This window comes from Cheilinus undulatus, linkage group 4 (genome assembly GCF_018320785.1).
Source record: "Cheilinus undulatus linkage group 4, ASM1832078v1, whole genome shotgun sequence".
Classification (NCBI taxonomy): Eukaryota; Metazoa; Chordata; class Actinopteri; order Labriformes; family Labridae; genus Cheilinus; species Cheilinus undulatus.
This window is the reverse complement of record NC_054868.1, coordinates 25,121,570-25,149,556: the sequence shown is the minus strand read 5'-3', so window position 1 is coordinate 25,149,556 and position 27,987 is coordinate 25,121,570. Positions and strand designations below refer to the sequence as shown.

At 39.4% G+C, this 27,987-nt stretch overlaps 1 protein-coding gene across 2 annotated transcripts; it reads left to right on the top strand.

Annotated features, from left to right (window-relative positions):
- Window position 1: 1 nt before the first annotated feature.
- LOC121508159 (ubinuclein-2-like) lies at window positions 2-26,899 on the top strand. 2 transcript variants are annotated; one of them, XM_041784755.1, is made up of 17 exons: window positions 2-583; window positions 1,452-1,556; window positions 2,358-2,459; window positions 3,242-3,352; window positions 4,626-4,729; window positions 6,785-7,346; window positions 9,998-10,068; window positions 10,353-10,482; window positions 12,925-13,031; window positions 13,453-13,563; window positions 14,466-14,609; window positions 16,082-16,132; window positions 16,229-16,271; window positions 17,231-18,700; window positions 20,730-20,934; window positions 21,592-21,660; window positions 24,157-26,899. In XM_041784755.1, the coding sequence occupies exons 1-17, from the start codon at window positions 278-280 to the stop codon at window positions 24,201-24,203; spliced, it is 3,738 nt and encodes a 1,245-aa protein (XP_041640689.1). In that variant the 5' UTR covers window positions 2-277; the 3' UTR covers window positions 24,204-26,899. The 2 variants fall into 2 exon arrangements, with proteins under 2 accessions (XP_041640689.1, XP_041640690.1); XM_041784756.1 differs by lacking the exon at window positions 21,592-21,660.
- The last annotated feature ends 1,088 nt before the right edge of the window (window positions 26,900-27,987 follow it).

Genomic DNA, 27,987 nt, shown 5'->3' with positions numbered 1-27,987 from the left:
ACCCAAGATGGCTCCTGTGAATGTCTCGGTCCCATAGCAAATTGAGGATGCAAGTAGCTGCCGAAAAAACAACTTTTCCCCGACCGACGCGTCCCCTGGAGTTCAATTCTTATGGTGCGGAGGAGGCCCTAACGGTCGTCTAGGCACCGAGCAGCCGTCGGAGCTCCGCGAAACCCTCCTTAATCCTCCAATTTGGAGTAGTTTCGCGAAGTAGCTCTTCTCCTCGCTGTCGCTGTCTGTCCGGAGCGAGGTTCAGACAGGCAGGCAGCTCATCCAAATGGCCGAACCGAGAAAAGTGCAATTTGTCACCCTCTCGGCCTTCGCAGCTGGAGCAGCCGCGGAGTCGAAGAAACGCCGGCTGGAGGAGGAGGCCGACTTTAACTTCAGGAGAGCCGGGGAGGTCGAGTCAGCGACCGGGGCAGGAGGAGGTACTGCCACCGATGAACGTCTCGGCAAACCCGGCGACAGGGACAGGGCTGGAGGCGAGAAGAGGGCGACGGTGCGGCTCAACCTGTCCCTCTCCGAGCCTGACGACCGCTCCTCCGTCGAGTTTAATTACGGGGAACTCATCCAAAACCTCCAGGTAGGATCTCACAGTTTAACCAACATTGCGAGGCCGGCTGAGACTGAAGATGGAGCTTATTTTATCGCTCTGGAAAGTGTTTGTGTGGACTTGTCATTGCTAAGTAATGGGGTGGGTGAGTGCACCTTGTCCTTTGCTGGACTAGCGAGGCTGAAAGTGACCATTAGTGCGCACACAAAAGACAGCAGCAGCTTTTTTTTGACCACGCAGCGAGCCAGTCCACTCAGAGAGCTTTCCAACTTCAGCTGTGCTCCAACACGTTTTAACCAGGGACCTCCTGATTTTGCACATGTACAGATAATGCTTATCTTGTGCTGCTACCTGTGTCCTTTCCACTCAGACTTGCCCAGCAACAGCTCAGTCACACAGCCATTACAGCAGTTGGAAATGCCACATGCAGTTTGGCCCTCTGGCTGCGGGTGATAGATAGATGAGAGAGCATTGCTGATGGAAGTACCAGGATGTAGCATGGGAGCAAGGCTAATGTCAGAGCTGAGAAATCAAAGACATGCTCGCCTCATTTAGATTCTCGGTAGTTTAATATATAACACTGATTCTGCTTTATTGCATCTATTACATTTGTGGGGATATAAAAATAAGTTTTCAAACAAGACCAAATCTTATTTGGTCCAAACTGTGCTCATGAAAGCAGCATGTTTGGCACTCCTGAGGGTTTTTGGAGTTAGAGTCAAAGTTTTCTGACATAATTGTTATTTGTTTCAGATTGAAAATTCTTTGCGCTGAAGTTTGAATACTGTCATTGACAAGATTAAAACACTGAAATGGACTTTCTGCAGAGTTAGAATTTCTGATGTCTGATCATCCATGTTCTTAATCTTTATTTATTTGTTTATTTATTTTGTTTCAGGCCAAGATTAATCCTCCAAGTCACAATCCCAACGACCCCTTCAATGACGATGAGAAGGAGCGGCTTCAGGTTGAGGCCCTGGCAAAAAAGTTTGAAAATAAATATGTAAGTCATTTATTTTAAATTATTCAATCCAAACATCTGTATTATTGGGTTTTTGTGGCTCATGCAGATATCTGTAATGGCAAGAAGATATAAATTATTGGCACATCAAAAATGCAATAATGATATACCACTGAAACATGACACAGATGTTTTATAGCTGTTAGATAAACTTTAAAGTACTCTACTGAGGACAGATTGTGTGGTTAAGCTGTTTGCTCTAGTTGGTGTAGCTTTTATTTACTTTACAAGTTATTCTAATTTTTACTACTTGATGTATCTATAATGATCTAGGGCTGGCTTTATATGTTTGAATGACTGCTGCTGATACTACCACATAAATCTTTCAACAAGCTGGGATTAAAAAATGTGTCATGAAAACAAATTAGTGAAACATGTTTGTTTTAACAGCTAGAGTGATGTTTGATTTTTGTGGCTGACATTGATACTTGTTTTATGCTGTTTTCTTTTTAAGAACTGTAATTAGCATAGGTGATAGGGCTGTTTTTATTTGAAAAAAAAAATTAAAACAGTTTTTCTTCTATCTAGCAGATGCAGGATGTTACAAAGAAACTGTTTGACCTCAAAGTTATCTTAAGCATTTCATATTGAATTTGTCTGAGTATCTACATATTTTCTACAAAGCTCATATTTTTCCTGTATCTGTATGTTGATTTTAAGTCTTCAAATGTGTGCTTGTGATCTGAAGAGGAATTTTTGAAATGAGGGATTGAAAAAGTGAGTGATTTTCATGTGAAGAGAAAGGAAAGCTGTTAACTTGTTGAATTTTTAAAATCTCTTTAGGGTAACACAGGAAAGAGGAAGAGGAAGGACAGAATGCAGGATCTGATTGATATTGGCTTTGGTTATGATGAGACGGACCCCTTTATAGACAACTCAGAAGCGGTGAGTGCCCTCCAGTGTAACAATAATGAGGTTATTTACTTCTTATATTTCTGTTTTTCCTAGGATGCCACTTTTATTTATTCAGATGCCTTTCTTTCTGTCCCTCTGCTCACATCCCTGAACTGTTGTTCTGTTTCTTGTTGTGTTGAGGAGGACATTATTCCTCTGTGGTTAAATATTTATTTCCTTGCTTGAAGTTTTAATAGTGTGCGTTCAGTGGCACTTCCAAAGATAGATGCCTGTCCCTTATAACCAACCTGAGACTGCAGTCTAAAATCATCCTCATGACTCATGAATGTATACATGCCTTTTGTGTCCACACAGGAGTATGTGATTGTTGTTGAGTGTTTAGTGTTCAGAAGATTTCTTGCTCTGAGTGTAATAGTTTGAATTATTCTCTCTGTATGGATTCTCTGCTATTACATGATAATTGTTTTGTTGTTTTGATCGCTGTCCTCTCTTCACTCACATATTTGCAGTGCCCGTTTGACCCTTTTTTTCTGTTTTGATATGCTCAGTAATGGAAAAATATTTCATCTGTGCCCTGAGGGGATTGTGATTCTTTTTAGTGATTTATTTATTTTGGCGCACAACAAGTCGTCCATTCCCACTGGCCAGCAGAAGAGCTTGGGCTGCCTTTTGAAATGTTTACAAAAAAGATTATTAGTTACTCAGTATGTTCTGAAATCCACAGACGCTTTTGCAGCATAAGACGAGTTATTGTTCTCTAGATTCCTGTGATCTAAAACCACAAACTTCCTTCTGTTGTGTTTCTCTCTCAGTATGATGAGCTGGTGCCTGCGTCTTTGACCACAAAGCTGGGGGGATTTTACATCAACACTGGGACGCTGCAGTTCAGAGCAGCCTCAGACTCTGAGGGGGAGGAGGGCAAGGTGAGACTATCTCAGCACAATCAGAACTTTTCATTAAGAAATGTTGTTATAAAGAGTTTCAGACTCTCATTCTCAGATCTGAAGTAGACATGGAAGCATGCATATTTTTTCTGAATGATTTTATTTATTCAGCATTGTTGGAACGATTCTGCAAAGACTTATTTGGTTTTACCCTTTTATGAAGATGCAGCAATCAAGATAATATACATGATCATGTCAAAATACTTAATATTTTTCAACAACTAAAAAAAACTAGGATAAAAGCTTAAAACTCCAAGATGTGTTCAGCCATATTTGATCCATAATTATTTCACATCAGGTTAGTTCTTCAAATAGAAAACATAAAGGATCAAGTATCCATGTTGCAGATATGATAAAAAACAAATGTTGGCATTGCTCTCAAGGGTTTTTGTAGCTACAGTCTCACAAATTCATACCAAGAAGTAACAGCATGAAAGACGATAAGATACATCAAATTTATGCACACATACCAAAACTCCCAGCATACAGACTCAAAGATGTGTTTTTTATAAAGATACCACGGTGTTGGGGCAGGATCAGAAGTAACTCTGCGGCAGAAGTTGGAGAAGTGTGTTATTGTTGTTGGGTCAGATATGTCTGCCAATGGATGGAGAATTTTGGACATGCATTCATGCTCCTCAGAAGATAAACCCTTATGGATTTAGTTTATGTAACACTGAGACAATGCATACAACACATCTGATGCCTACTTAATTTAGCATGGTTGTGGATTCCTGTTTCTCTTGATACATTTCTTAAAGCACTGAGTTGGGACTTTAAAAAGTCCTGAACTGATGTGCCAAGTTCAGAGAACAGAATAACACATCCAACACTGTTGACAGATGGTGGGAAAGAAAATGAAACTTTAATGTGTCATAGAAGTTTCAAACTGTTTATATGCTTTTTTTTTTCTTATTTTGAGCTTCCATGCTACCATGCTCTACTGAGTTAAATACAGCCTGGTTATGTATTTATAAGGTGTGATTTTGTTACTTCACACAGTCATACAGCGTGATCTCAAAAGTCCTCATGGTGCTTTTGATTGTCCTCCCAATAGAAGCTTGACTTCAGTGGTTTAGGAGGTGTGGTTTAGACATTATTTTTCATCTTATCAATACAGATCTCTGAAGGATGTACTGGTGACACTTGGATAGACACAAACAAAAGAAGCGAATGTTTTTAAAAGTGAAACTGATAATTAGTCAGAGGGACTGTCATCATCTGCTTATTCAAGTGTGTGCACTTGTTTCAGACACTCAGTGACAACAAGGAGCAGGTGATCAGGAGGAGGAAGAAGAAAGAAGTCAACAATCTGGATGAGAAGAACCTGAAGAAGAACAGTGGACCTAAACAAGGGTGAGAGCCTCGTGTTGGTTTGGGTTGGTACTTCAAAATGTAGAAAACCATTTAATTTATGAACTTCCTGCAGATCCTTAAAGTCTTAAATAGCCTTAAATTTCACATTTGACTATCCCCCTAAAATTCTTGCAGCCCACCCTTATTTTAACAGGCTTTCTCTGAGCAACAGTGTTATTCTGCTCTTCAATAGTTAAACTGTTAAGAGTCGGCTTAGCACTACTGATCAGCACCAAAAATGTGTTATGATAAATATCAATATGGTGTATATTGATAGAATAGAGCCATTAAACGTGCCAAAAATCATCACATTTTTGCATTATGACCCAAAAATCTGTTTTTTTTAACAATTTGACATTTTGGAAACAGTTCAGTAAATCTTGAAATTCAGTCCCAGTTGGTATACCGAGAAATTTCACACCTCTCATTTTTGACGGTTTACAGTGCAAAAAGTGGTATTGATATTTCTTCGTTAGGTCTTTTAAGCCTTTTAATTTGATTTTTGAGAGCGTGTTGGAACCCTGTTAATGACTGGTTGGTATGCTCTTGTCAAAACGCTGACCCTTTCCTAGAACCTGTGAAAAGACCTTTTGAAGAAATAATTAATGACCATAAAGCATAGCTACTAAAAATTTCTTTTTTAAATGTCACAAAAAGCAAAGGGCATTGCTGTGGATTTTGCTTTTTTATTGTGCTTCCAAAATTTTGACAACCCTTGGATTTGTGGGCCATGTTGAACATAAGATGTCACGTATGTCCAATCCTTATTGTGCAAATGATCCACCCCACTGGGTGACATTACGCTCCTGTCCTTTTGTGTGTGTTTCATAAATCTATTTATAAGGTAGGGATGCTTAATGTGACTCACTCTGAGTTGCTCTGACACATCTGCCACCTTCTAGAAATCGCTCTGATATCTACGCTCAGATAGGCTGAAAACTCCCGTCGCCACTCAGGGCACAACTTCTAAAAATAGCTGCAGCTATTACCGTTGTGCCTTTATGATACAGATGATGTTTTATTTGTGTATGTGTACGATATTTCAGAGCAGAATGCAGGTTAATCCCTCTGAATCCTCACTGCTCCAGGCTCTTTCTGAGTTGTCTTTGTTAGTACCGGTAACTCAGTTTGCCAGAGAAAGTATTTTATGTAGAGGAGAGATTTGTCTTCTCCTCATCAGACTATAGACTCTTCTCGATCTCTTGAACTGGAACGAAATATAACATGTTTCCTTACATGTATGTCTATCTCATATTAGTCCAGCTAATCAAATAAACTCAAAGCTGTGTCTGTTTTTGGCCACATAGACCAGTTACATAAATCAGAGCTTAGTAAGCAGGATTTAGAAAGTAGATATCATCTTCTGACAGAGCTAGATTCAGTCATGTGAACAGCTGCAAGTGAGATCCTTGAAACAAGTTACTTTGATTTTGACATATTTGTACAATCACATTGAGAAAACAGAGCTGATGGTTAGTTTAAGGCAGAAGAAAATAAAAAAAACTCACGAAAGCGTTAAATGACAATAGAGCTATGCAACCATAATGGATATGTTGCAGGAAAATCATATAATGATGCATTTGTTTATTGATAAACTAAAAATATGCCTCTTGCAAAGTTAAATGCAGGACTGATGTATTAATTCACTGCAGTTTGGTATATGTTTCATCTGTTCTCATGCTTCATCCTTTAATTTCTTTTCACTTCTGCCAGACATTATCCTGCTGACATTTTCTTTTCTCTGCTGAAATCTCTTCTTTTTCTTCATGCTATGCTCATTCATGTTATAAGCACCACTGTGAGGTCTGATGAGGTATCAACTAGTCAGACAGGCAAAGATATCTGTTTAGAGAACTATACTTTTAAAACTTTAAAACATGGAAATTTGGCACCGGTGAACTGATAACATGACAAAAATCAAAGAAACTATATAAAGCTGTATGAATGTTTTTTGGGCACACTCATGATCAGAAAACAAGGACATTAATGCTGTATGTTCAACTAATGTATATCTGACTGTGAAAAATGAGGCCCTGATGTGCTTCCCTCCCACAGAGTGACGGCCTTGAACGTCCACCGGCCGGAGAAGAAGAAGAGGAAGAAACTGATGAAGGACTCTCTGTACCTGGCGGCCATGCTCCGCCGCTTCACCCGAGAGAAGGAGGACATGAGGAAAAGAAACCCGAACATGGCTCACCTGGCCCAGGTGGGAGGTGCTGCTAACAAACCGCACTCCACCAACTCAACAAACCACCTGTTGGCATCTAACTCCGCCCACTTGCAGAGCAGCGCAGCCAGCAACGACGTCACACTGGCAGACCTCACCTCAGATCCTGCCGTGATGTCACTGCTGGGCTCGGCCAGTGAGAAGGAGCTGCAGGATCTCCTTGGCGACTTGGACTTTAGCTTGTTGGACACTGACCAGCAGCACGCTATGGTGGCTGCAAGAGAGAATGGTATTCTGGGAGTTGGTTGTCCTGCTCCTAAAGGAGCTGGAGGAGGAGGATCAGGAGGCCCAGGGCGAAGTCTGGGGACTTCTAGCGGATTGTTTTCTCCGCCCCCGCTGCCTGATGGACTACCTGCTCCTCTTATCAAACGCATTGAGGACCTGCGGGCGGTGAGTCAACTTCAGCTCATCTGTGGGCGGCTGCAATTACCTGTGAAGTCTCTTTACTGAAGATAAACACAAACGCCTGTCAGCTCAGGAAGTAGCACAAAATGTTTATTATTGTTCAGTCGAACTGGAAACTCTTCTGAAGGAGAAACGCCGCTACAGGCCGAACCCTGAGGGAGTTTTTTATGTAACTACACCAGCAGGGTCTACCTCACAGCCTCTGCACAGGTTCTGGGTTTCTTGTTCTCATATCTCAGCAAAACAGTCAAACTGAACTAAAGAGTTTTTCTAGATGTTTGTGAAATTAAAGTGGGAGTTGAAAGGGATGATGCAAGAAGTGAAGACGAGAGGAGGGAGGAAAATAGAAGAAGACAAGCTTTTTAAAAGTTTGCTTCTTCCAGAGATTGCTTAAAAGGAAAACAGTATACAATAATTATATATTTTATATTTTATTTTTCAAAAGACTGTTTCCTTAGCCTGAAGTTGAGGAAAAAGGCGTAACATTTTAATCTAAATTGATTTATGTTAAAATTGACTTTATCAAAGTAACAGGTCTCTCATGTTTGTTGAATAGTGGAGCTGTATGCAGACATCAGCGGTCTGTTTCAGGAAGCAACTTTAGTGCAGACCCTCAAGTCTGTTAACCTTGAAATGAGAAAAACCCATAGATAATATGGTAACTGAGTTTTTGAAACTAAACTGGTCAGAGACAGAAATACAAAGCATCTCTGAGGCTACTTCACCTCTAATTTCTGCATTCTTTCATCATTCACTCCCTAGCAGTAGGTTATTCGGTTATTAAATTAGGTGATCAAAAATCTTATTGATTCACATAACTATAAAAGTACACATATAGAACTAAAGTAATTAAAAACTTAAAAGGATATAAGTGATGCAATGTTTGTGTTTAAACCACAATTCTACAGAGGACAGAGCTAAAGCACAAATTTTGAATGTTTAAGAAGGAAATCTAAGGCTTCAAGATTAAAGTCACAATTTAATAAGGTGAAAGCTGTAGATTTACAAAATTAAAGTCAAAGCTCCATTAATGGTGTCTCTTAATGGTGATGTTGCACACACTAAACTCTGAGTGAACCTACTTGGAGTTAATTGAACAAACAGATCCACTGTTCTGAAATCAAAAATTCAGAGATTCCAACTGAGGGTACATAAACTCAAAACTCAGGGCGAGACTCTGAGTTTGTTGAGCCTACTTCTTGAAATTGGCCCCAGATTTCAGTGAGAGAGCATCATACTGCCCATTTTCTGCCTCATGTATGACTATAAATCCTAGTTTGATGCCAAAGAGAAAAATCTTCTTCACCAAGACTACATCTGGACATTGTACGTTGTAAAAATGATAAACAATTGAAACAAGAAGCACTCTGTACTTTAATATTAGTAGAGAATTTTTGATGTGTGGATGATTATTACCTCCACCAAGGGGGTTAAGTGATCAGGTGGGTTTGTTCGTTAGTTAGTTAGTTAGTTAGTTAGTTAGTTAGTTAGTTAGTTAGTTAGTTTGTTAGTTTGTTAGCAACATAAATCAAAAAGTCATGGACGGATTTTCATGAAATTTTCAGGAAATGGCAGAAGAAAGAAGTGATAAGATTTTGGGACTGATCCGGATCACCGTCTGGATCCAGGAATTTTTTAAAGGATTCTTTACTATTGGGAGATAGGGCTAATGGCCAAGGTCTGCACTGTTACCACTTCACAGGAGATGGCAGGCATGAGTAACTTCAATCCCTGCAGCATGTTTTTGGTGTCTTTCTATTCAAAGTTTTGGAGTTTATAGAGTTTGAAAGATGCACGCCTGGTCGAGGAGACGAGTGGGAGCTTAACAGAGAGAAAGACAGCGAATTGTAGTGAGAATACTCACAATGCTGGGAGGAATTGAGGACTGTTCACCCTCTGCCATGACTTTCAGTTGTCCGGTGAGACTGTCAGTGCATCTGTTGGCTAGGCAGGCAATGCTTCTGCCATGACAGTCCACGCATAGCAAAGCCAATGCTTTGCTTCACCGTGACTCCACCCCACCGGGGTAGGAGTAGTTGGCGAATTAGATTTTGGGAGTGATCCGGATCACTGTCTGGATCCAGGAATGTTTTTAAAGGATTCTTCACTGTTGGGAGATAGGGCTAATGGCGGAGGTCTGCGCTCTCTGAATGCTTTTCTAGTTCAAAATGTGAATCAGAACACCTGTCGCTGTTATTCATTTACACTTTCTGTATGGGAAATGTGTGCACTCATTTAGGAACACCATGATCTCTACATGACTTGACATTAATCATGTTCTGATAACATCCTCACCATTGTGAGTGACCAAATGAACAGGAGTTTGACTTTTAAAATAATGATGAAGCTCCACTCCTCTTGACTCAAAAATCTGGCATCATCTTGTTTTTTTAAGTCGCACCAGTTTAATTAAAAGCTTTCAAAATTTTCAAAATGCACCAAAAACAGACCGACATCATCCAGGCTTGATTTAAAATCTTTGCAGTTTATGGTTTAAATTACTCAGTTAGTGACTTACAATTAGAGTAGAAGGAAATGAATGTGTCGTCCACAGCTCAGAATCACAGATATATGTTTATGTATTTGTGCTGTATGGAACGGCTCTGTGGCGCTGACTCAACATTTTTCTCCCACAGGCCTCACGGCAGTTTGATCAAGAGGGCAGGAAGAAATTTTTCACCTTGGACATGAATAACATTCTCCTGGAGTGAGTAGGACAGCTTTTAAATCACCGTCAGCCAAATCCCAGCACGCTCTCCTCCTCTCTTTCAGCGTTTCTCACTCTTTTCTGCAGATTTCCCTTGCCACATCTCCTGCTGTCTCAAAGTGTTTAGTCCTCCCTTGATCTGTCATTGCCCATGTTAATAACATGCTCCTCATTTCTATTCCTCTCTCTCTTGTTTCCTCTAATTTACATTCACACCTCTCAATTTGTGCGAATAACCTTTATATGAAATGCTGAATTTTCCTCCCTCCTCTTCCTCCTCTCAGTATCGAGCTGCAGGTTCAGGAGCAGCCTCCTGAGGTGCGTTTAGATATCTACTCACACATGGAGGCATTTGTGCCATGCAACAAAGAAGCTCTCCTCAAACGCATGAAGAAGCTTAGTCTCAACATTCAGGTGAGTGAGAGATTGTAACTCTGCGTTTACTGCAGCTTTGGTGGAGAGTTGTGATGCTGGTGGTATTTGAGGACACTTTTGAGCTAGCACTCAATTATTATACACATACACATGAAAAATTAAGCTGTCTTTAAACATGCACAAAACATGTGAAATGTTCCTGAAATTTTTGGGTTTAGTTTCATGTGGGACACAGTTGGTTGAATTTTTCACTCAACTTTACTCTGATACTTTTCCAGCTGGTTGCCTGGTGCAATGTCGATGTGATGTAGGCTGAGCTGTATATAAGAAAATTAACAGCAAGTTAATGTGCAGGGGCAATAATGTTTGTATCACAATATGCATGCATGAAATGAATCTGCTAAATATTCTTTCTGGTTGCTAATTTGTTCTTTTTCACTTATTCGCTGATACTGGCAGTATGTCCTATTGCATGTAGTGTCTGTACATGGCAACAGCTGTCATAGTGACAAACTTTGTCCTGCCTTGCCTCCTGAGACACACAACCATCTGACAGGGTAATATTCATGTGGTGAGTGACTTATAAGAAAACAACTGAGTATTATTTTAGTGGCAGGCTATCTTTAGAGTGTTTTCCAGAAATTTTCAGGAGAACGTGTAAAAACAGCTTTAGTTTTGTAAAAAATCAAAAGGAAGGGTGGGAGGGAGGGTTGCAGACAAACAAAAGATATTCTCAACATGTATTATTGTGATGATATTATCGACATAATATTGGTATCTGCAGATATTAGTTTAAAAAGGTAAATATTGGTATACTATTTGATATTAACAGCTGATATATTGTCTATACGTTTTGGTAGTGCTGCACAATTTAGTTTAATTGTGATTATACTGATCGATATTGCAATTTGTGATTGCAATTACGATTAAATACATAAATGGTTCATGAGTCTACATACTTTGTTATCAAGGAAAATGCATAGAATGATAGTTTTGAAGTTTAAATTTCTCAACTCAAAATATACAAATATTAAGTTATTTTATCGGGACAATACAGAAGTAGCATGAAAAAATAAGAAAACCGGAAATTAACATAATATTTTCCTTTTTTGAAAATAAATGTACTTCTACAAAGTCTAATAGTGGCACCATTGTAGACTTAGTGAGCTTTCTGTGGTGATTTTTGTAAACCTTTTAAGTACTGCTTAATTGAAAAATAATTGCAGCCTTTTATTTGATTATGTTATTGCACAGCCTGATATTGCAATTATGATTCGATTTATTGTGAAGCATTTCATTTTGGAATTATAAATCATATCAGCCTTAAATATCAGTAAAATGTACAAATGTGCCATCAGGTATAGCAGGTTTCTTAGGGCTCCCCAATCTCAAAGGGGCAAAAGAGCCCTGAACATTTTGAATGAAGCCCCAAATGTAAAACAAACACTGGACTGTCTACTTTCCCACTCCTCTCAGTTCTGCTTGACTCCACCTTGCTTTGCACTGGAGACATTTGGTGTTTTAAAATATAGAAAGTGTATAAATATCAGAAACAGTATTGTATGGGATAAATGTTCATACTGATACTGTTGAGTTTGGAAATATAAGCAAATCAGATATTAAAAATCTAATGTTATGCATCCCTAAAACTTCCTTCTCTAACAAACTAGAGTCAACTTGTTAGTAACAAGTTGTTACTAAAACTAGGAAGAATTTCTGTTCTTTTTTTTTTTTTTTTTTTTTTTGAGAAATTGATGCAACTGACACTAATCTAATTTAAAGAAAAAAAAAGATTAAAGAGCAAGTATTTTTTCACAGAATTAAACTTTAACATCTGTAGTTGCTAAATGTATTAATATATAATGTTTAGAAGTGTTTAAATCATCTAATAGTTTCTTTAAAATCAATGCAAAGTAAACTCGAGCAACAAAACATTTTCCAAGTGGTTCCTTCAAACTGGCTTCTAATTTGTAAATACAGTACATACTCATATATTTGAGTGTTTGAGTTTCTTTGTTCAGCCTCTGTTGTCTGACCTTAAACCTGATCCCACAGTTCCTCTGCATTGTTTCTGTCTTTTCATGAAGCTTTTAATCCCTAGCTGTTTTTACAGCTTCATTTGTTCACTTCATTTGTTCATGTGTGGGTGGAAAGGTGCAGTAAGGACCACCATTTAAAAACGGCACTTGGAAGTCTTTGTCACAGACCATTTAAGTGGTGTTGTTGACAAAATACATCATACATATTCTCACACTATCCACCTCTCTGATTCTCTCTTGTGTTATTTGCTCCTTTTCTTTTCTCTTTTTTTGATCTTTTTCTATCTTTTCTTTATCTGTTTATCTTTTCTTTGACTCTCTCTTCAAATGTCCCACATCTCAGTGTTTTTTTTAACCTTTCCTTTCTGTAGCTCTCAGCCTTCTGTCTTTCCCTATCCTAAATTTACCAACCCCTCCCCTTTTCTCTTTCTCTCTTTTTTAGGATGATCGACTGCGGACGCCTCTGTTGAAGCTGAAGCTGGCGGTGTGCAGTGTGATGCCAGAACAGATTGCTAAATACAACATGGACTGCATGGCCAAGGCTGCAAAGTGAGTAAATGTTTGATTTGTTTCAGAGGAAAAAACTACTAGACTAAGCAGGTGAGGAGATTTTTCATGTTGGCTCTCCACTGTGGTTAACCAAGTCCAACTTTTTGTTTGTTTATGAAGTTAACCTTCTTATGCTTTCAAACCAAATCAGATGCCCAACTAAGACCTTTACAACTGTAGACATAAAAAGTTTTGAATACAGCACCATGCATGTTCTATGAGTTATATTTTGACTGGAATGTATAGCTTGGTTTGTCGATTAGTGTTCCTGAAGACAGAAAACAAAGCTTTAAGAATGCAGCCATGTTAAGGTGAAATGATGCAGATAAATCAAGCTTATGACTGGGTGCATGTATATGTTCCTCTGTTCTACTGTTCTGCGTTTAAATTATTTAAAGATATGTATTGTGTGTGTCTGCAGGCAGCAGTCAGAAGAGGGCGATAAAAATGGCTCAGAGGAAGAAGATGAGGAGAAGCCAGGGAAAAGGGTGATGGGCCCTCGGAAGAAGTTTGTCTGGGATGACAAGCTCAGGTAATGATTCAGGCTTGATGAGGAGAAGGTTGGATGGGGTTGTGCAGCTACTTCTACAGGCACCTTGGCATGCTTTCCTAGGCCTGAACCAGCTCATCACATACTGGTTACCAGGGACCCATTGTGTTGGACAGAACCTCAAGGGTAGCCGTGTTGGCCTTGGAGATTCAGCTGGGAAGATACCTGGGACATGGGTCTTGTATGGGCCTAGACAATGGCCATCAGGAGGCCAGTGCAGTTCAGGGACAAGATTGATGCAGCAAAGTGCCAAACCGGCACATGCTCCTATTCCTGACCTGACTTACAAGTATAAAAATCCATTAAACATGTATTTTTCTCCATTTTCTACACATTCATTCACTGAAACATCTGTTTCCTAGCTTTGAGCAGAAATGAGAAGGAGCTGAAAATGTCTGGACACTTTATTTACTCCGCATCACTGGACTTCCTCTATGTTTTTAAACTTTAGTGTTATACCCAGCTCATATTGCTTCAGGTTACATCAGGTCATAAATCAAACTTTGTTCAGCTTCCTCTGGAGAAGCAGTTTTTTTTTCACCCTTTTTACATTTGCAAAAGTCTCCATAAACCCTGTGTGCAGACTGTTATATTTACTGTGTTGGGCTGATTTAAATGCCTGCATGGATGTAAAAATCCTGAGAAAGAATTTGTGTTTAAATGAAATGAGAAAAACCTTGAGCCAAGCTTGCAGCTGCTTTTTAACCATCATTTTCATAACAGCTTTCACATTTTTTAAAGGGGCCTTTTTCAAACTGACGTTATTACCTCAAAGTCCCTGAAGAATAACAGTCTATTCAGTCATTATATTCCAACACCTGCAGCTCATTTTAGATTTTGATACTGAATGATTAGTGTTGAATTGATCATTTGTGTGTGTGCAGGAACCTACTGTGCAGCCTGGTGCGAGTAAAGCTGAGCTGCTATGAGATGGAGAATCAGTGCTCTCTGTCGGTGGAGGACTACCTCAAGGCCTTCTTAGAGAATGAGGTCAAACCTCTGTGGCCCAAAGGCTGGATGCAGGCCAGGTCTGTGTGTGTGTGTGTGTGTGTGTGTTTGGGTGTGGGGGGGTGTGTGTGTGTGTGTGTTTTCCTGTGTTGTGTGTTCATGCATTTACATAGCGTTTGTGTCAATAACAGCTGTACAAAAAAATTCCTTCAGGGTGATCAGGCTGCTTGATAAACAATGTTGATCTAACCCACAGTCTTGGCTGTTTATTGCTTTTCAGATTTGTTCTAGTTATTTAGGTAACTAATGTGCATGTGTCATCTACCAGTATATAGTTATTCTAATTATTTCTACCGTACCATACTGGCTTTTTCTGATTAGTGACTTAAATTTTGTAAGCACATTTAAATTTTAAGTGCAGAACTTTTGTTCTGCTGTCACAGCCATAGACTGTAAATTAATACAGTCAGCTCCACTCCACCTACTTCTGTTGTACAAAATTAAAGCCAAAATACTCCTTACGACTGTACTGACATGCTGCTTGAGTATGTCATATGAAGCTAAAACATTTACTAAAGGGATCTGGCTTTTTCTCTAACCTAAGCATAAACTTCTCTCACAGATGAAACAGCAAAGATTGTTGTGGTCCATTTAGTACATAAAAGAACAGATTCTTGTGTTGATTTGAAGCAGACACGCAAGGTTATTTAAGGTTCAATGACCCTTGTGTTAGTTGCAAAGGAGCTGCTTTTTTCACCAAAGCTTTAAGTCATGATATTGCAGCTGAACTTTTTAGCATCAAATTACTAAGTGAAACAAACTCACTCTTTTATAAAGAACATTTGGACATAAATCAGAATGACAGGAATTAAGTATTATAGCAGAAACCATGATGGAGAAACCTGTTTTTCTCATTTATTTTATCAAACCATTTAGCCTGTGCATTATCTGTTAACATAGAGCAGGGGGGCTTTATGACTTGTACTGCTGCCATTCAGGAGGGGGCGCTCCAAATCCTCGGGCCTCAGATCTTTGGAGCCGTTATTCTGTCCGTACTTTTACTCTATGGTACTAGCAGTGGGAGTATTAACTCAAATACTTTTAAAGTACTTATACATTGGGCAGTTAGTCTTTGTTTTTTCTGTTATTTTAGTTTTTGAAGCTTGATTATTTTTGTCTGGAATATAAAAAAAGGCTTTATAATTTATGTGATAGTCCATAAATCCAGTTGCTGCATAATGGTTAAAATAACTTGTTTACTTAGTAAGCCATCATCTTTGTGATATTTATGCACTGGCACCATTGTACCAGTACATTTAGCTTCAAGCAAATTGGCTGCACCAGTAAAACGTACAGAAATTTTACTTATACCAGTTAAAATCATTTTGAATTTTAATGTTTATCCCCTTTTTTTTTAAATCAGTAATGATGCATGAACTCTCTTCTTCTATAAAATGTCTTTCCTGTTGATGAACTTGACGACGAACTTTAATGGCAGCCATTTTGTCCTCTTCCTCTTTGTGTCTCTTATCTCTGTGTTTCCTCTTCTCAGGATTTTGTTGAAGGAGAGTCTTTCTGTTCACTGTCACCTCACTGGAAACCTGTAAGTATAAGTGATCTCACACTGCTCTCTGAGACCAAATTAAAATGCAAAATGTGAAAGGACCAGATGAAAATTATGTGGTGTGTTTTTACACAGAGTGAAGAAGAGAGTGGTGCCCGGGCCCAAGGCCAAAGCCAAGGTGAGTTAAAGCACATATTGTGTACTTTAGTTTGGACTAGTATTTAACCTCTGAGACCTCTGAGAAGATTAAATCTACACCAGTAACTGTGATATTGAACACATTTTTTTAAATCAATTTTATAATCAACTTTTCAATCGATTGTTTGTATCCCACAATGCATTGTGACTGGGCTGTAACAGTCAATGACAGACAGGCTGTTCTGTTGTCACTTCAGACTTTATTGAACAGCGCCACTTAAGAAACTAGAGAAGAGCCTGAATGACTCATAATGGAGAGAAAGAGACACAGAGAGGCTGTGTCCCTCTTTGTAACTGCAGACAGGAACTGCTTTGAATAATGACTCAAATTCCCAAAAGGACCAGGACCTTTTTTTGGGGGGGGGGGAAAATATGAATATTTTGAAGACTTTTGCCACAGAGTGATTATTTTTTAACTTTTTGGTCCTAAAGAGATGGGAGAACAAGTTTGTGCCCAAAAAGCCTTAGTCATTATTGCTTACGATACATAAAAATCTTTTAGTTTGATTTCAATTTATTTATTTATTTTTTTGTCTTTATAGTCCCATAACTTTTTTAAAATTCAAGTGACATCACTGCAGGACACATATTCTTAAAGCCCAGGTTGTCTTGAATAAAAGGATATTCAGATTTGAGCTTGACTGCACTCCAGTTTTTTTAAATTAAGATATGATTGACCCTTTTCCTGAGAATTTTTAAAATTGCTGATCAATTTAAAGGTGGGGAAATTATATGTCTTAAAAAATTATGAAGGTTCCATACACTGATAAATGTTTGACCTGGAACTCAGTTATACAACAATATGACTGCATGTGACGTCTTGTCCTGTCATGATTTCAGAGGAGATGGCTGCTGTGTGAATCTGGTGACCCAGTGATATGGTGCTGTCTGTCTCTGCCTCTGAGTTTCCCCTACTGACCTTGTGTCTTCTTTTTTTAGGAGGCTCTTTGGATCCAAAAACCACCTCTCCCCATGACCTCCACCACGTCTCAGCCCACCTACTCATCCGCACTTAACTCCAACCGCCAACCTGGTTCATCATCCTCCCCCACAGAGCCCATCTGTCTGTCGGACTCTCTGGATGAGGACCTGACCGCTCCCTCTCTGGACTCCATCTCCCACGCTCTGGCCCTCCTCAGCAATGCCTCCAAAGGCCTGGGCCCCATAGACAGCCCCTTGTCCCCTCCACCTTTGCAGATCCCCACCTCCTCCCCCCCTCCTGTCACCCCTCACTACCCCTCAGCCTCTCAGCTCTCGGGCTCATCCACAACACAGCAACATTCCCAGTCTAGTGTGGAGACGGCTCAGCAGGCAGCTACGTCTGTTGGGATTTTTTCCACTGCATCAACGCTACAAACCTCTTCTTCTACCTCCTCGTCTCCTGCTGTCTCCTCCATAGCTCGTGCTCAGGCAGCAGGTCTGTCACTGGCTTCCAGGACTGTAAACGGTCCCTACGGACCCATCAAAGGGTCAAGCACTGTTGGCCAATCCCAGACTCAGAGACTTGTTACCATGGCATCGCCCAATCACAGACCGAGCTTGGTGATTGCGGGAAGTGGTAAGTTGCATCCACTTCCCTCACCATCGCCACCAAAGCAGAGGCCTCCTCCCACAGCCTCCCCTCTGCTGCCCCCTCATCAGAAGGGCTTTGTGAGTCCGGTGGGCATGTTGGGAGCGATGGGAGCCCCTCAAGGACTCGCAAAGAGCGGCATTAAAGCCGGCGGCATTAGCCTAAACGGCAGCACAGTGAGCAGCAGCCTCACACCCTCCTCCTCCCCCTCCTCACTGTCTCGCTCCAACTCCTCCACCCACCTGCAGTCCTTCTGCCCTCCCTCCCCCGTCGCCTCCTCTCCATCCTCCACGTCACACTCCTCTCAGAACAAACCCCACACACACCATCATCCGCAGCCCAACTTCATAACGCCGATGCAGGCCACGCTCACCAAATCCTCCCACAGCAACAACTCCTCCCCTATCATTAAGCTCACCCCGCGGCCTCCTGCACCCACTCCACCTCCCTCCTCCCCACCCTCCCCATCATCCTCCCCCTCTCACCCACTTTCTCATCAGATGGTACCCTCCCAACAGCAACAACAACAGTACTCCCCTAAAACTCCCAAAACTTTCCGGCCGCCCTTCAATGTGTCTGCCTTCAGTGGAGGCCAGAAAGCTCAGTCGATGAAGAGCAACAGTAGCATCAACAACAACTCCAACAACAGTAATAAGGGAGGGACATCCACTGTCTGCAGTCTGCCAGACAAAACTCCCTCGTCTCCTGCACCATCTGTTTCAGCCAATCACGGGCAGAGGCAGAGGATGGTGGGTGGGACTAACCAGAACTCAACAGGAAATGGATGGGCAGCTTCAGGAACTTTGCAGACGCCCTCAACAACGTCACACCTCTCACAGGTGAGTTTGTTTTTTCATCAAGCTATAAGAATATTAGAAATTAATATTTCAAAAAGGGAATTTTGATAATTTATTAACCAACCCCTCCCCTACTAATAAAAAAAAAACACAAGCATGAAAATTTTAGCCTCTTAAAACCAGGTGCTGTCATGGAAATCTCTGGGATTTTAGATGGGGGAAAAAAATGATAAATATCAGTGATTTACAGTATACTCCATGTAGAGTCATTTTTTTCTGGTTATCAGAACCTGGCATATGCTAGTGATTTTCAACAACATTGATTTTAATGCATTGTTACTTTTTATGAAAAACAAAGTGTAAAAAAAGGTAACCAATGTTTGTGTCCAAAATGGCTCATTTCATATATTAGAATATAAAATTATCTTACATTCTGTTTTTCTTTTTTGAGTATTTTTTTTCAAGCAACATATCATGTTATCATGAGAAAATAAAAATTCATAATTTTGAAACGTTTTTACCCTGTAATGGCCAGGTTCTGTAACAGCAAACTGAGGTTGTAGATGGGAAAATAAGATAAGACATTTTTCTAAAAATTCACTGTTTTTCCCCGTACATATAACAGGGGAAATGCCCCCATCTGATAAGATCCAGTAGGGATTACAACTTTCACAAAATGCCAAAGAAAAATCCACTGTATTTATTACATTCAGATTTTATGTTATAATGGTTCCAGGATCAAAAAATCTAATTATAATGGAAGTAGATGGTATGAGGGAAGACAATATCTTTTGAAATGTCATAAAAAAACAAAAAAAAAGAGAGAGCTAAAGTTCATGTCTGAGGCTTGAACTCATGAAATGGTGTCAAAGGGACATATGAAGGTTAAAAATGGACAGCGATAATTGGGAAAGATTGAGTCTTTAGGGATTTGTAAGCTTAAAGGTCACATATTATGCAAAATAGATTTTCTCAGGCTTTTCTCGCAAATATATGTGACCCTGGCCTGTCCACAATCCCCCAAACAATCAGAAAAATCTTCTTCTCCACCTTTCAGAAAATGTGTGCAGAAACAAGCCATTCTCAGATTGTCCCCTCATGATGTCATGCGGTGAGTTGGCACCGCCCTCAGGTTTGGTTGCCCCTCCTGCTTGGAAGAGGGTTCTGCCCTTCTCTCCTCTCTCAGCTGGCAACTGAGAGGAGGATCAGGAGAGCCACATCCATTACCTGAGAGGGTCGGAGTCAGATAACTGTTTATCATTTAAAGCCCCAGACACAGGAACAGCTCGTTCCCAGAGTGTTTTTTCAGCAACAAACTTCACAGGCATGATTTGGGGACCTCTGAGACCAATATAAACTTGTTTTAAAGGGGTAAAATATGTGACCTTTAAAATATGAAAACAGTGTTGTTTAATGGTTACTGGAGGCCCAATCCAACGGCCATTGAGTTCAAATAAAGTAGGATATTTTTACATCTGTATGAGTGTCTTTTGACCAGAGCTGTCATAAACTGACATAAAAACCTTATTTGTGTTTTCTAATGTGGTCAATATGGTTGTGAATGTGTGAAGAATTTAACAGGCAGGCAGACTACAGGTCCTGCTGACACAGAGCACTCATTGGCTTGAGTCAGTAGAAACAACACTAGTCCCATATTTGACCATTTTACTCTTTCTAGTTTCTGCACAAAGCCATTGAGCTCTTTTTTTTTAAACTTCTTCATCATTTAAAATTAAACAACATCTTGAATTATGGCTTTTTTAAATGTTTGAAGCACAGAGAAACTGTGAAGGAACATTGCTACCACAGTTTTTTCATCTACTGCCATTCACTCCCTGGGCTTGTTTTCATCCACACGGGGGCGTGGTCAGTCTGGAGAATGGGAAGTGACTTTGCAGAGGCTGGTTGTGCTCCATCAGCTAGGCTTTCCGCAGCCCAGTAGCAAGAAGGAAGTTTCAACAAAGAATATTTCATCAAAAGCTTCACGATGTTGAACAATGGATATGCAACTGTGGATAAATAGAAATCAAACACTGACCTCCTTTTTTTTTGCTATATCTTGTTTCTGCAGGTATCTACAGCAGGAACCCTCCTGGGCAGCCCCTCTGCTCTGCCCCTGGGCTTTGGCATGTTGGGAGGCCTGGTGCCCGTCTCGCTGCCCTTCCAGTTTCCCCCGTTGATAAATTTCAGCCCTCCAGGAGCGCCAGGGGCAGCTGGCATGGGCTCAGGCCCCAGCTCCAACTCAGGATACCCCCTAGCACAGAGCGACCTGATGGGTGAGGACTCGCATTTCTTCTCGTATCAGGATTTTATAGTAAAAAGGAAGCACGGGTTGATAATTTTAGTGCTTACATAAAACATACAGTAATTCAGGGAATGCACCCATATTTATCCTGTTAATCTATTATTGGACCTGTTTTTTTCCATATAGAAATTATCTGAGCAAAGCCTTGGTCCATTCCTAGCCTGTGAGTTTAAAGTTTTATAAGAGATCTTCTTCATCCCTGTGTAAAAGCAGATTTACTGCTGTAAGAGGATGCAAATCTTGCAGGATAGATGTAAGAAAGAAGGACAGATAAGCTGGAATAAAAAGTGATCATTTTGAAAAACGTTCACATTCATATTTGTTATATTTATACTCCAGCCAGTATAAATCACCAGCAGTACATTCACGGTATCTGTGTTTCACTGCTCACTTTGGCATCCTATAACCCTGTCTCTGTTTTTTTAACCATTGTTTCCCTCCTTTGTTCTCCCTGTCTTTGTGTCCATCTCTGTCATCTCAACCTTTTTGTCCATGTCTGCTTTTTCTTTGATCCTCTTCCCTCTTTTGTCGCTGGTCGTCCATTGTAACTCTGTGACGTCTTTTCTATTTTCCACTTTATTATTGTTGCTGCTGTCCTCCCTCTCATCCTCCCTCCATCTCTCCTCAGATCTCTATAAGAGTCTCCAGTCAGGGTCACAGGCTGCCCTACCTCCTCACTTGCAGCTTGCTTTCTCAGGTAATCTGCATCCCCCCTCCCCCTCCACTCTGTCCTCCATTGGTCACATTGGTCTGTTGTCCTCCACTCGTCTGCTGTGTTTTCTCTGTAACTTTCTGCTTGTTTCGATGCGTTTGTTAAATGCTTTGCATGCCTCTGGTTTGTTCTCTGTAGATATAAACAGTAGATGCATGTTGTAAACTGACCAAAGGTAATAAGAGTTTTTATAGAGGTTTTCATTATACATAAAAAAGAATTCAGTGAGTCAGATGGTTCTTTGATTTGAAAGGAATCTAATTTACATTTGAAACTTCAGTGTGTGAATTTACTTTTTTTGCGTACCATAAAATGATTTACCTGTGTTTCTAGCTTAATGTGTTTGTCCAGTCTCATTTAATTATTCATGCTACTCAGCTCAAAGAACCATCTATACATGGCGACACAATCAAACAGCTCATTTTGTTTGTCAGTGTCATCTGTAGCTGCATGAATTTCTCCTGCATCCGTTCTACTTGTACAGCATGCAATGGGCCTTCAAAGGCTCTCTGTGATAACTGATTGAATACAAGGTATGGCTTTAAAAAAACAAGACTAATGCTGTAACATCATTTTGTTGAACATAAACATTTTTCACTGTCTCTCTCTTTCAATATACTCCCCTTGTACATCAACACACCGTTCCAGTCAGGTCTTCCATGGAAGCACTTCAATAGGTCTTTTATTGACTTTGTCTCAGAACTTCTGTCATTCTCAAAACGTGTTCCTTTGAGGACATATTTGAGTCAGAAGTCACCTAGTGTAAGTTCAGGTGAATATGGAGGGTGATCAAGCACTGTGATTTTTGTCTTTTTGGACCAGGAACTGCTTTATAGAGTGCAGTGTGAGCCACAACTGTGGTCTCTTTCTTCAGACTTGTTCTCACAGTATTTTAGAACCATTTTAGTGTTGATTCTTTGACCCTTCTGGTGCCTACTCCTCCAAAATTATACCCTTAAAGCGATATTTCAGTATTTTTGAAGTTCAGTCATATGACGTACATAATAGTAGAAGTGGCATTAGCCTCAAGTGATTTCAGTGAGCCTTGTTCCTTTAAGAAGGACTTGCTGGTTGGACTGACCGGGAAGCTAGGCTATACAGCGAAACAGATGGGTACAGTTTCTCCTGGAATTTAGCAAGTTTTTTGGTAAAATGGGCCACAAAACAATATTGGCTTAAATGTACGCCCTAATGAACTTTTTTGAAGCATTTTCTTTCATTTTATACCCAGTGAGCCTCTGTGTGTTTGTCACTATTTTTGCATTGGCAAAAGCACGCAGTAGCCAAAGCCTGCATGCAAAACAGTGACAAAAACACAGAGGCGTTCTGGATATTTAGAACGATTTGTTAATTTTTTTCGAAGTTTTTGATGTGCATGGGTGTCCAGAACGTTCGTCTTTGGCATCCTCTCTACCTTCACAAAACCTTTTGTGCCATTCAAACACACGTGACATGCAGTCTCCTCCACACACCTCAGTTAATGCACCAAAATATTTGGCTGCTGTTTCATTTAAACTCACCAAAATATTCAAGTTAATGCATTGCTCCACCTTAAAGGTGATCATTTTGTGATGCCTTAACAAAAACACGTAACTTAGTGAGTAGATAGCAGTGAACTAAAAACATCACTTATTGAAAACTCATAGCAGTTGTGTGTGAATGCCCAACCTTTAATATTTAACACTTAAACCAAAATGTTTTATATAAGCACAGTCTCTTTATTTAACAGCCATACCTTGTACACCTCTGCTCTGTGGTTAATTTAAGTTTTATCTGTTGGTAAAAAAAGTTAAATTGTTTTATATCAATCAGGTGTGAAAGCCTTGTCCAAATCATATTTTCCTGCTTTTTCAACTGTTTTTTTTTTTTCTGCAATTTTTAGAGGGGTTAAGTAAACTGCTCAATTTAAGATGCTTTCTGTATGGTGTTTGAATACCTTTAGTCAAGTAATACGATTTCAAATTTGAGTTGAATAAACTATGAATCTGATCAGATTTACCGTATGTTGCTCACCTCAAGTTGTAAAAGATGTTATCTTTGGGATTATTGCAGTTTGAAGCAGCTTTTTAATTTTTTTTCTTAAATCATCCATAAATCAGCAGATATTAACAAATAACTGTAGATATCTGATTAGACTGACAGAGGAATGGGAAATTTGATGTGCATGTAGGGAATTTATAATAAGTTGAATGAGAAATATCTAACAGGCAACTGTTTGAGGAATAATGGCTTTTAGGTCATTTCTAAAGTTCGAAAAGATATTTAATGATACCACATATGTTCTATTATACTAAGAGGTGTGTTCACCGTTTTCTAATGGTTGATATCGAAATGTTTTGTTTTAAATGTTATTGACAGACTAATCTACATAAATAGTTGGCAGTTGAGGCAAAACAATCACATTTTGAATCAAAGTCAGTCAGAAACCAAAATAACACGCTGAATAGATCTTTTATCTCTTTTTTTTTTTTCCCATCTCAGATGCCAACCAAAGCCAGGGTGGAGACATAAAGAGGAAATCCCACTGACCAATAACAGCGCAGGACACCACAGCCTCCTGGACACACCCACCAATAGGAAACTTTTTTTTGATTGATTGACAGAATCATTCGGTATGCGGGGGCGGGGCTCCACTGCCTCTTTAGATAAAAATGGACCTAAAGGAGAATCAGTTTATACTCGCTACAAGTGGCAATGATGAATTAATTTAACGGTATTTTCTAACAAACCGGGTATGAGAACAAGACCGAGTGAATGATGAGAGAACTTTATTTGTTCAGCGTATTTTTATTTTGTCAACATGTTTACATATGACCGACCTTGATCACTGTGGAATGAGTGTGAGCGAGGTGGTGGTGGTACAGATGAGAGAAGTGCTATGCTACGTAATATAATTTGTATTTAAGCTTATGTGGAAAAACAGGACTTTTGCTCTTGCAGTACAAAAGAAAAAAGAAAAACAGACTGAGTTATGATTTTTTTGTCTCAGATGTGGGAATCTTTGTGTCTGTAGAATTTTTTTATTGTTGGTCACCTCTGCTCCCACAAATGACTGTTAAGTAGTAGCTTAAATTAATATAAATTATTTGTAATCTACACAGGGACAAACATATGTTATGATGAGTGTGTGTGAGCTGTGAGGATGATTTGAATGTGTGTATGTACATAAAAAAACAATATACTGTTAATTTCTTTCCAGATTATTCTGAATGAATGGTGAAGGATGTGTTTTTCCCTTTTCACAATAATGAAAGAGTGTAAGTTTGGCGCCCCTCTCTTGCTTAGCGTGTTTTTGGTGCTGTTTCATCACACTGGACCTTTTCTGGAAAAAAGACTTGAATTGAAAACGTTTTGGGCTCCTCTTCTGGAGAGGGGAGCCGCCTGTAAGAGAGGGGGGGAAACGCCAAGATTGTAGCCTACTTGAATTGTTTTATTTTTATGAGTTAGGATTTTTAAATTTACTTTCTCTGCTTAATAACTCAAACCAACTTAATATAACACAACGCCTTAGTTTATATTGAAAAAGTATGAAAAAGATCTATGCAGGACTGTAAAACGCTCAATGCAAAAGTGCAAGTCGTCGCTTGGCTTTCAACCTCTACTCAACTTGTCAGTGCATTTCTGGAGTTGTGAATGTTTGTAGATGTTATGTCAGATGAGACTCCTTATTTTTCTGGTGTGTGTTCAGACAGAGCACTATGCAATTTTCAGAAGCAGTGAGTAAAAGTGAACAAAGAGGAAATATTTCAGGCCTCAGTCAAACATGCTAATTTTCAGGAAGCTTAATTTGTTGTGCTGAACGTGGACATGCTAGTTTTTATTTAATTATTGTGTCATAATTACAGTCATATGCCCCGCCCACATGGCTTACCAAGAATTTAAACAAGCCACATTCAGAGGGAATAGTTGTTTTTCATCATCATAGAACAGAAAAGAAGGATGGAGACAAACTAAAGATTAATTTATTAGTTAAAGTATCTTCCTTTTTTTATAGGCTGTTGAGTCAAAATGAGCGAGTTCAGATATCAAATTTAAACAGACATGGTATGTTGTTACAAACACTTCATAGCTAACAAGCTAAGCTTAGCTAAACTTCATCTGAATTTCCCACATTGAACCACAAATTTGAGAATTATTACCCTTGGTAGAGTTAAAGCTGTTTCCATGCCCTTAACTGAAGTTGAAATGCATTTCCTTTCATATCAAGAGACTTGAAAAAAATATAACGTATATAAATATTTCTGATCCTTTCTTTTACTTTATGAGAGAAAGGTAAAATAAACTGTTAATAAGGGCTATAGTTGTGTTGTGCTGGCAGTTGCATGTAAAAAAGACAATAAAAACCATAGTACCTTTGAATTAATTTAAAAGCAACTTTATGATTTTGTTTTAAGAAAGTCTTCACAAAACATAAAACAAGAGAAGAGCTCTTCATAAAAGAGACATAAAGTTAAATGCATTTTTTATTTTTTTTGTGGCTAATATTGTAGCTAAACAGTCTGAATTATGCAAAATTGAACCAACTCTGTTAAATGCTGTTAATTTTGTTCCCCTTCTGCTTATATAATGAAAACGCTGCAGCCTTTTCTTTCTGAATCTTCTTTATTTTTTAATTAGATAATAAACATGGGAGGAAGTAGAAGAAATGAAGTTTGCTGGTCATTTGCCAATATTGGCGGTTTAAGCACAAAAGCACGTCAAAAGCTAACTTGCAGTTATCGTGTTTAACTGATGACTGAAGTATTAAGCATCAATTACAGCATGAAAATCAAAAGTTGCTGTCTGTCTGAACACACCTTTAGAGACACCTCTCCTGTATTGAATACCTCCTTTGACAAAAACCGTTCTTCCCGGGTCTCTGGCTGTCCTCCCTCTGTGTGTGAGTGCTGCTGACCGGCTGCATCAAGAACAGAGCCAAAGATTGATGTGTAGCTCAGTAATGTTAGATGGGGTGCAGCCAGTCAGTGTCTGCGTGCATGTAAGATCTTTCTTACATTATCTCCCTCTCAAAATGTCAAATCCATCAGTGTCAACGTGTGGTTCATCAGGATGTCATTGTAAAGTCATGTTCTTGGAGCAGTGGGTGACATCTTATAAGTTGTGCTTTCTTTGAGGGTAGGGGAGGATAAAATGACATTTCGTGATTAACTGGTTGCATAATTTGGTCTTTTGTAGATTATTTTTGTGTGTCAATTATGAAATTAAACAAAACAGGTGGTTTTCATGATGACTTTTGTCAAGCTTTCTTCAAATCAAAACGTCTCATTGCATAACCAGTTTATACTGGACTGAAGAGTACTGTGGTGAACATGCCTGGTTTCTTTCTTTTTTGATGTCCCTGTTTAGTTTGGTCCCAGTTCTTCTTATGATAAGACTCTCAGCCTTCATTTAAGAAAAAAATGTATCAGACTTTAAGTCATTCCTGATAAAACTGTTGCATTCTTGATCGTTTTGGGGTTGATTTAATAGCTATAGTAATTTAAAGACTGAAGATACCCTAGAAACCAAAGCATTCTTTTTCCTCTATTTTTTCTGAACAGAAACATCTTTTGGGGGCCTGATATTCCCCCCAGGCTGCCAGTTGATGATCACTGGTCTAGGTCCTTCTCAGGATCCTCAATGACCGCACATGACCACGTTCCAACTCCTTTCCTTTGGTGAACTTAACATACTTTATTGTTGCGCACTTTACAGCAGTGATTCTAAACTGATTTATCCACAAGACCCACCCCCTCCTCCTTAATGAGAAATCATCACCCAAACTTATGGCGAATTTAAAACACTCAAATTTATTTAAAGAAAATATTGCAGTTTGAACCTTAGAACAAACGTAATCAAACCTAACAACGGGATGAAACGAAGATGCCTAAAAAGTACACTAAAAGCCTTGGGAAGATGTTTGCACACATTTGAAGTTTCACTCTTGTGAAAGCAGGTACATTTTGAGAAATCAACATGCTCTCATGGGAAAACCAGCTTTGTTATCCTAAGATAGCAAGACAAAACGATAAAATAAAATATATGGATCAATGCCTGCCTATGGCTCCCGTATCTCAAACTTTTGCCACATTATTTTTTTTTTTCAGGCATACAATAGCAATCCGATGAAAACGGCTCCATGACCCTCTTTTGGGTCTTTACTTGCTGCTGACTGCTTTTGACTACAAGGGAATATTCCCCTCGTTTAGCATGTTTATGCTCAGCCCCAAGCTTTTATTAGCTCTTATTGCAGCATGCATATTCACATTGATTGCAGATTTAGGATTTATGAAGGGTAAATAATTTCCTCTCACTGTTTGGATTTGTAGGTTT

What these genes read in the sequence shown, in the direction of transcription:
- LOC121508159 (XM_041784755.1), top strand. Translation starts at nt 278, where the DNA reads ATGGCCGAACCGAGAAAAGTGCAATTTGTCACCCTCTCGGCCTTCGCA. An exon ending in TGTCACCTCACTGGAAACCT is followed by an intron (nt 16,133 to 16,228) that starts GTAAGTATAAGT and finishes GTTTTTACACAG; the next exon opens with AGTGAAGAAGAGAGTGGTGC. An exon ending in GGCCCAAGGCCAAAGCCAAG is followed by an intron (nt 16,272 to 17,230) that starts GTGAGTTAAAGC and finishes TTCTTTTTTTAG; the next exon opens with GAGGCTCTTTGGATCCAAAA.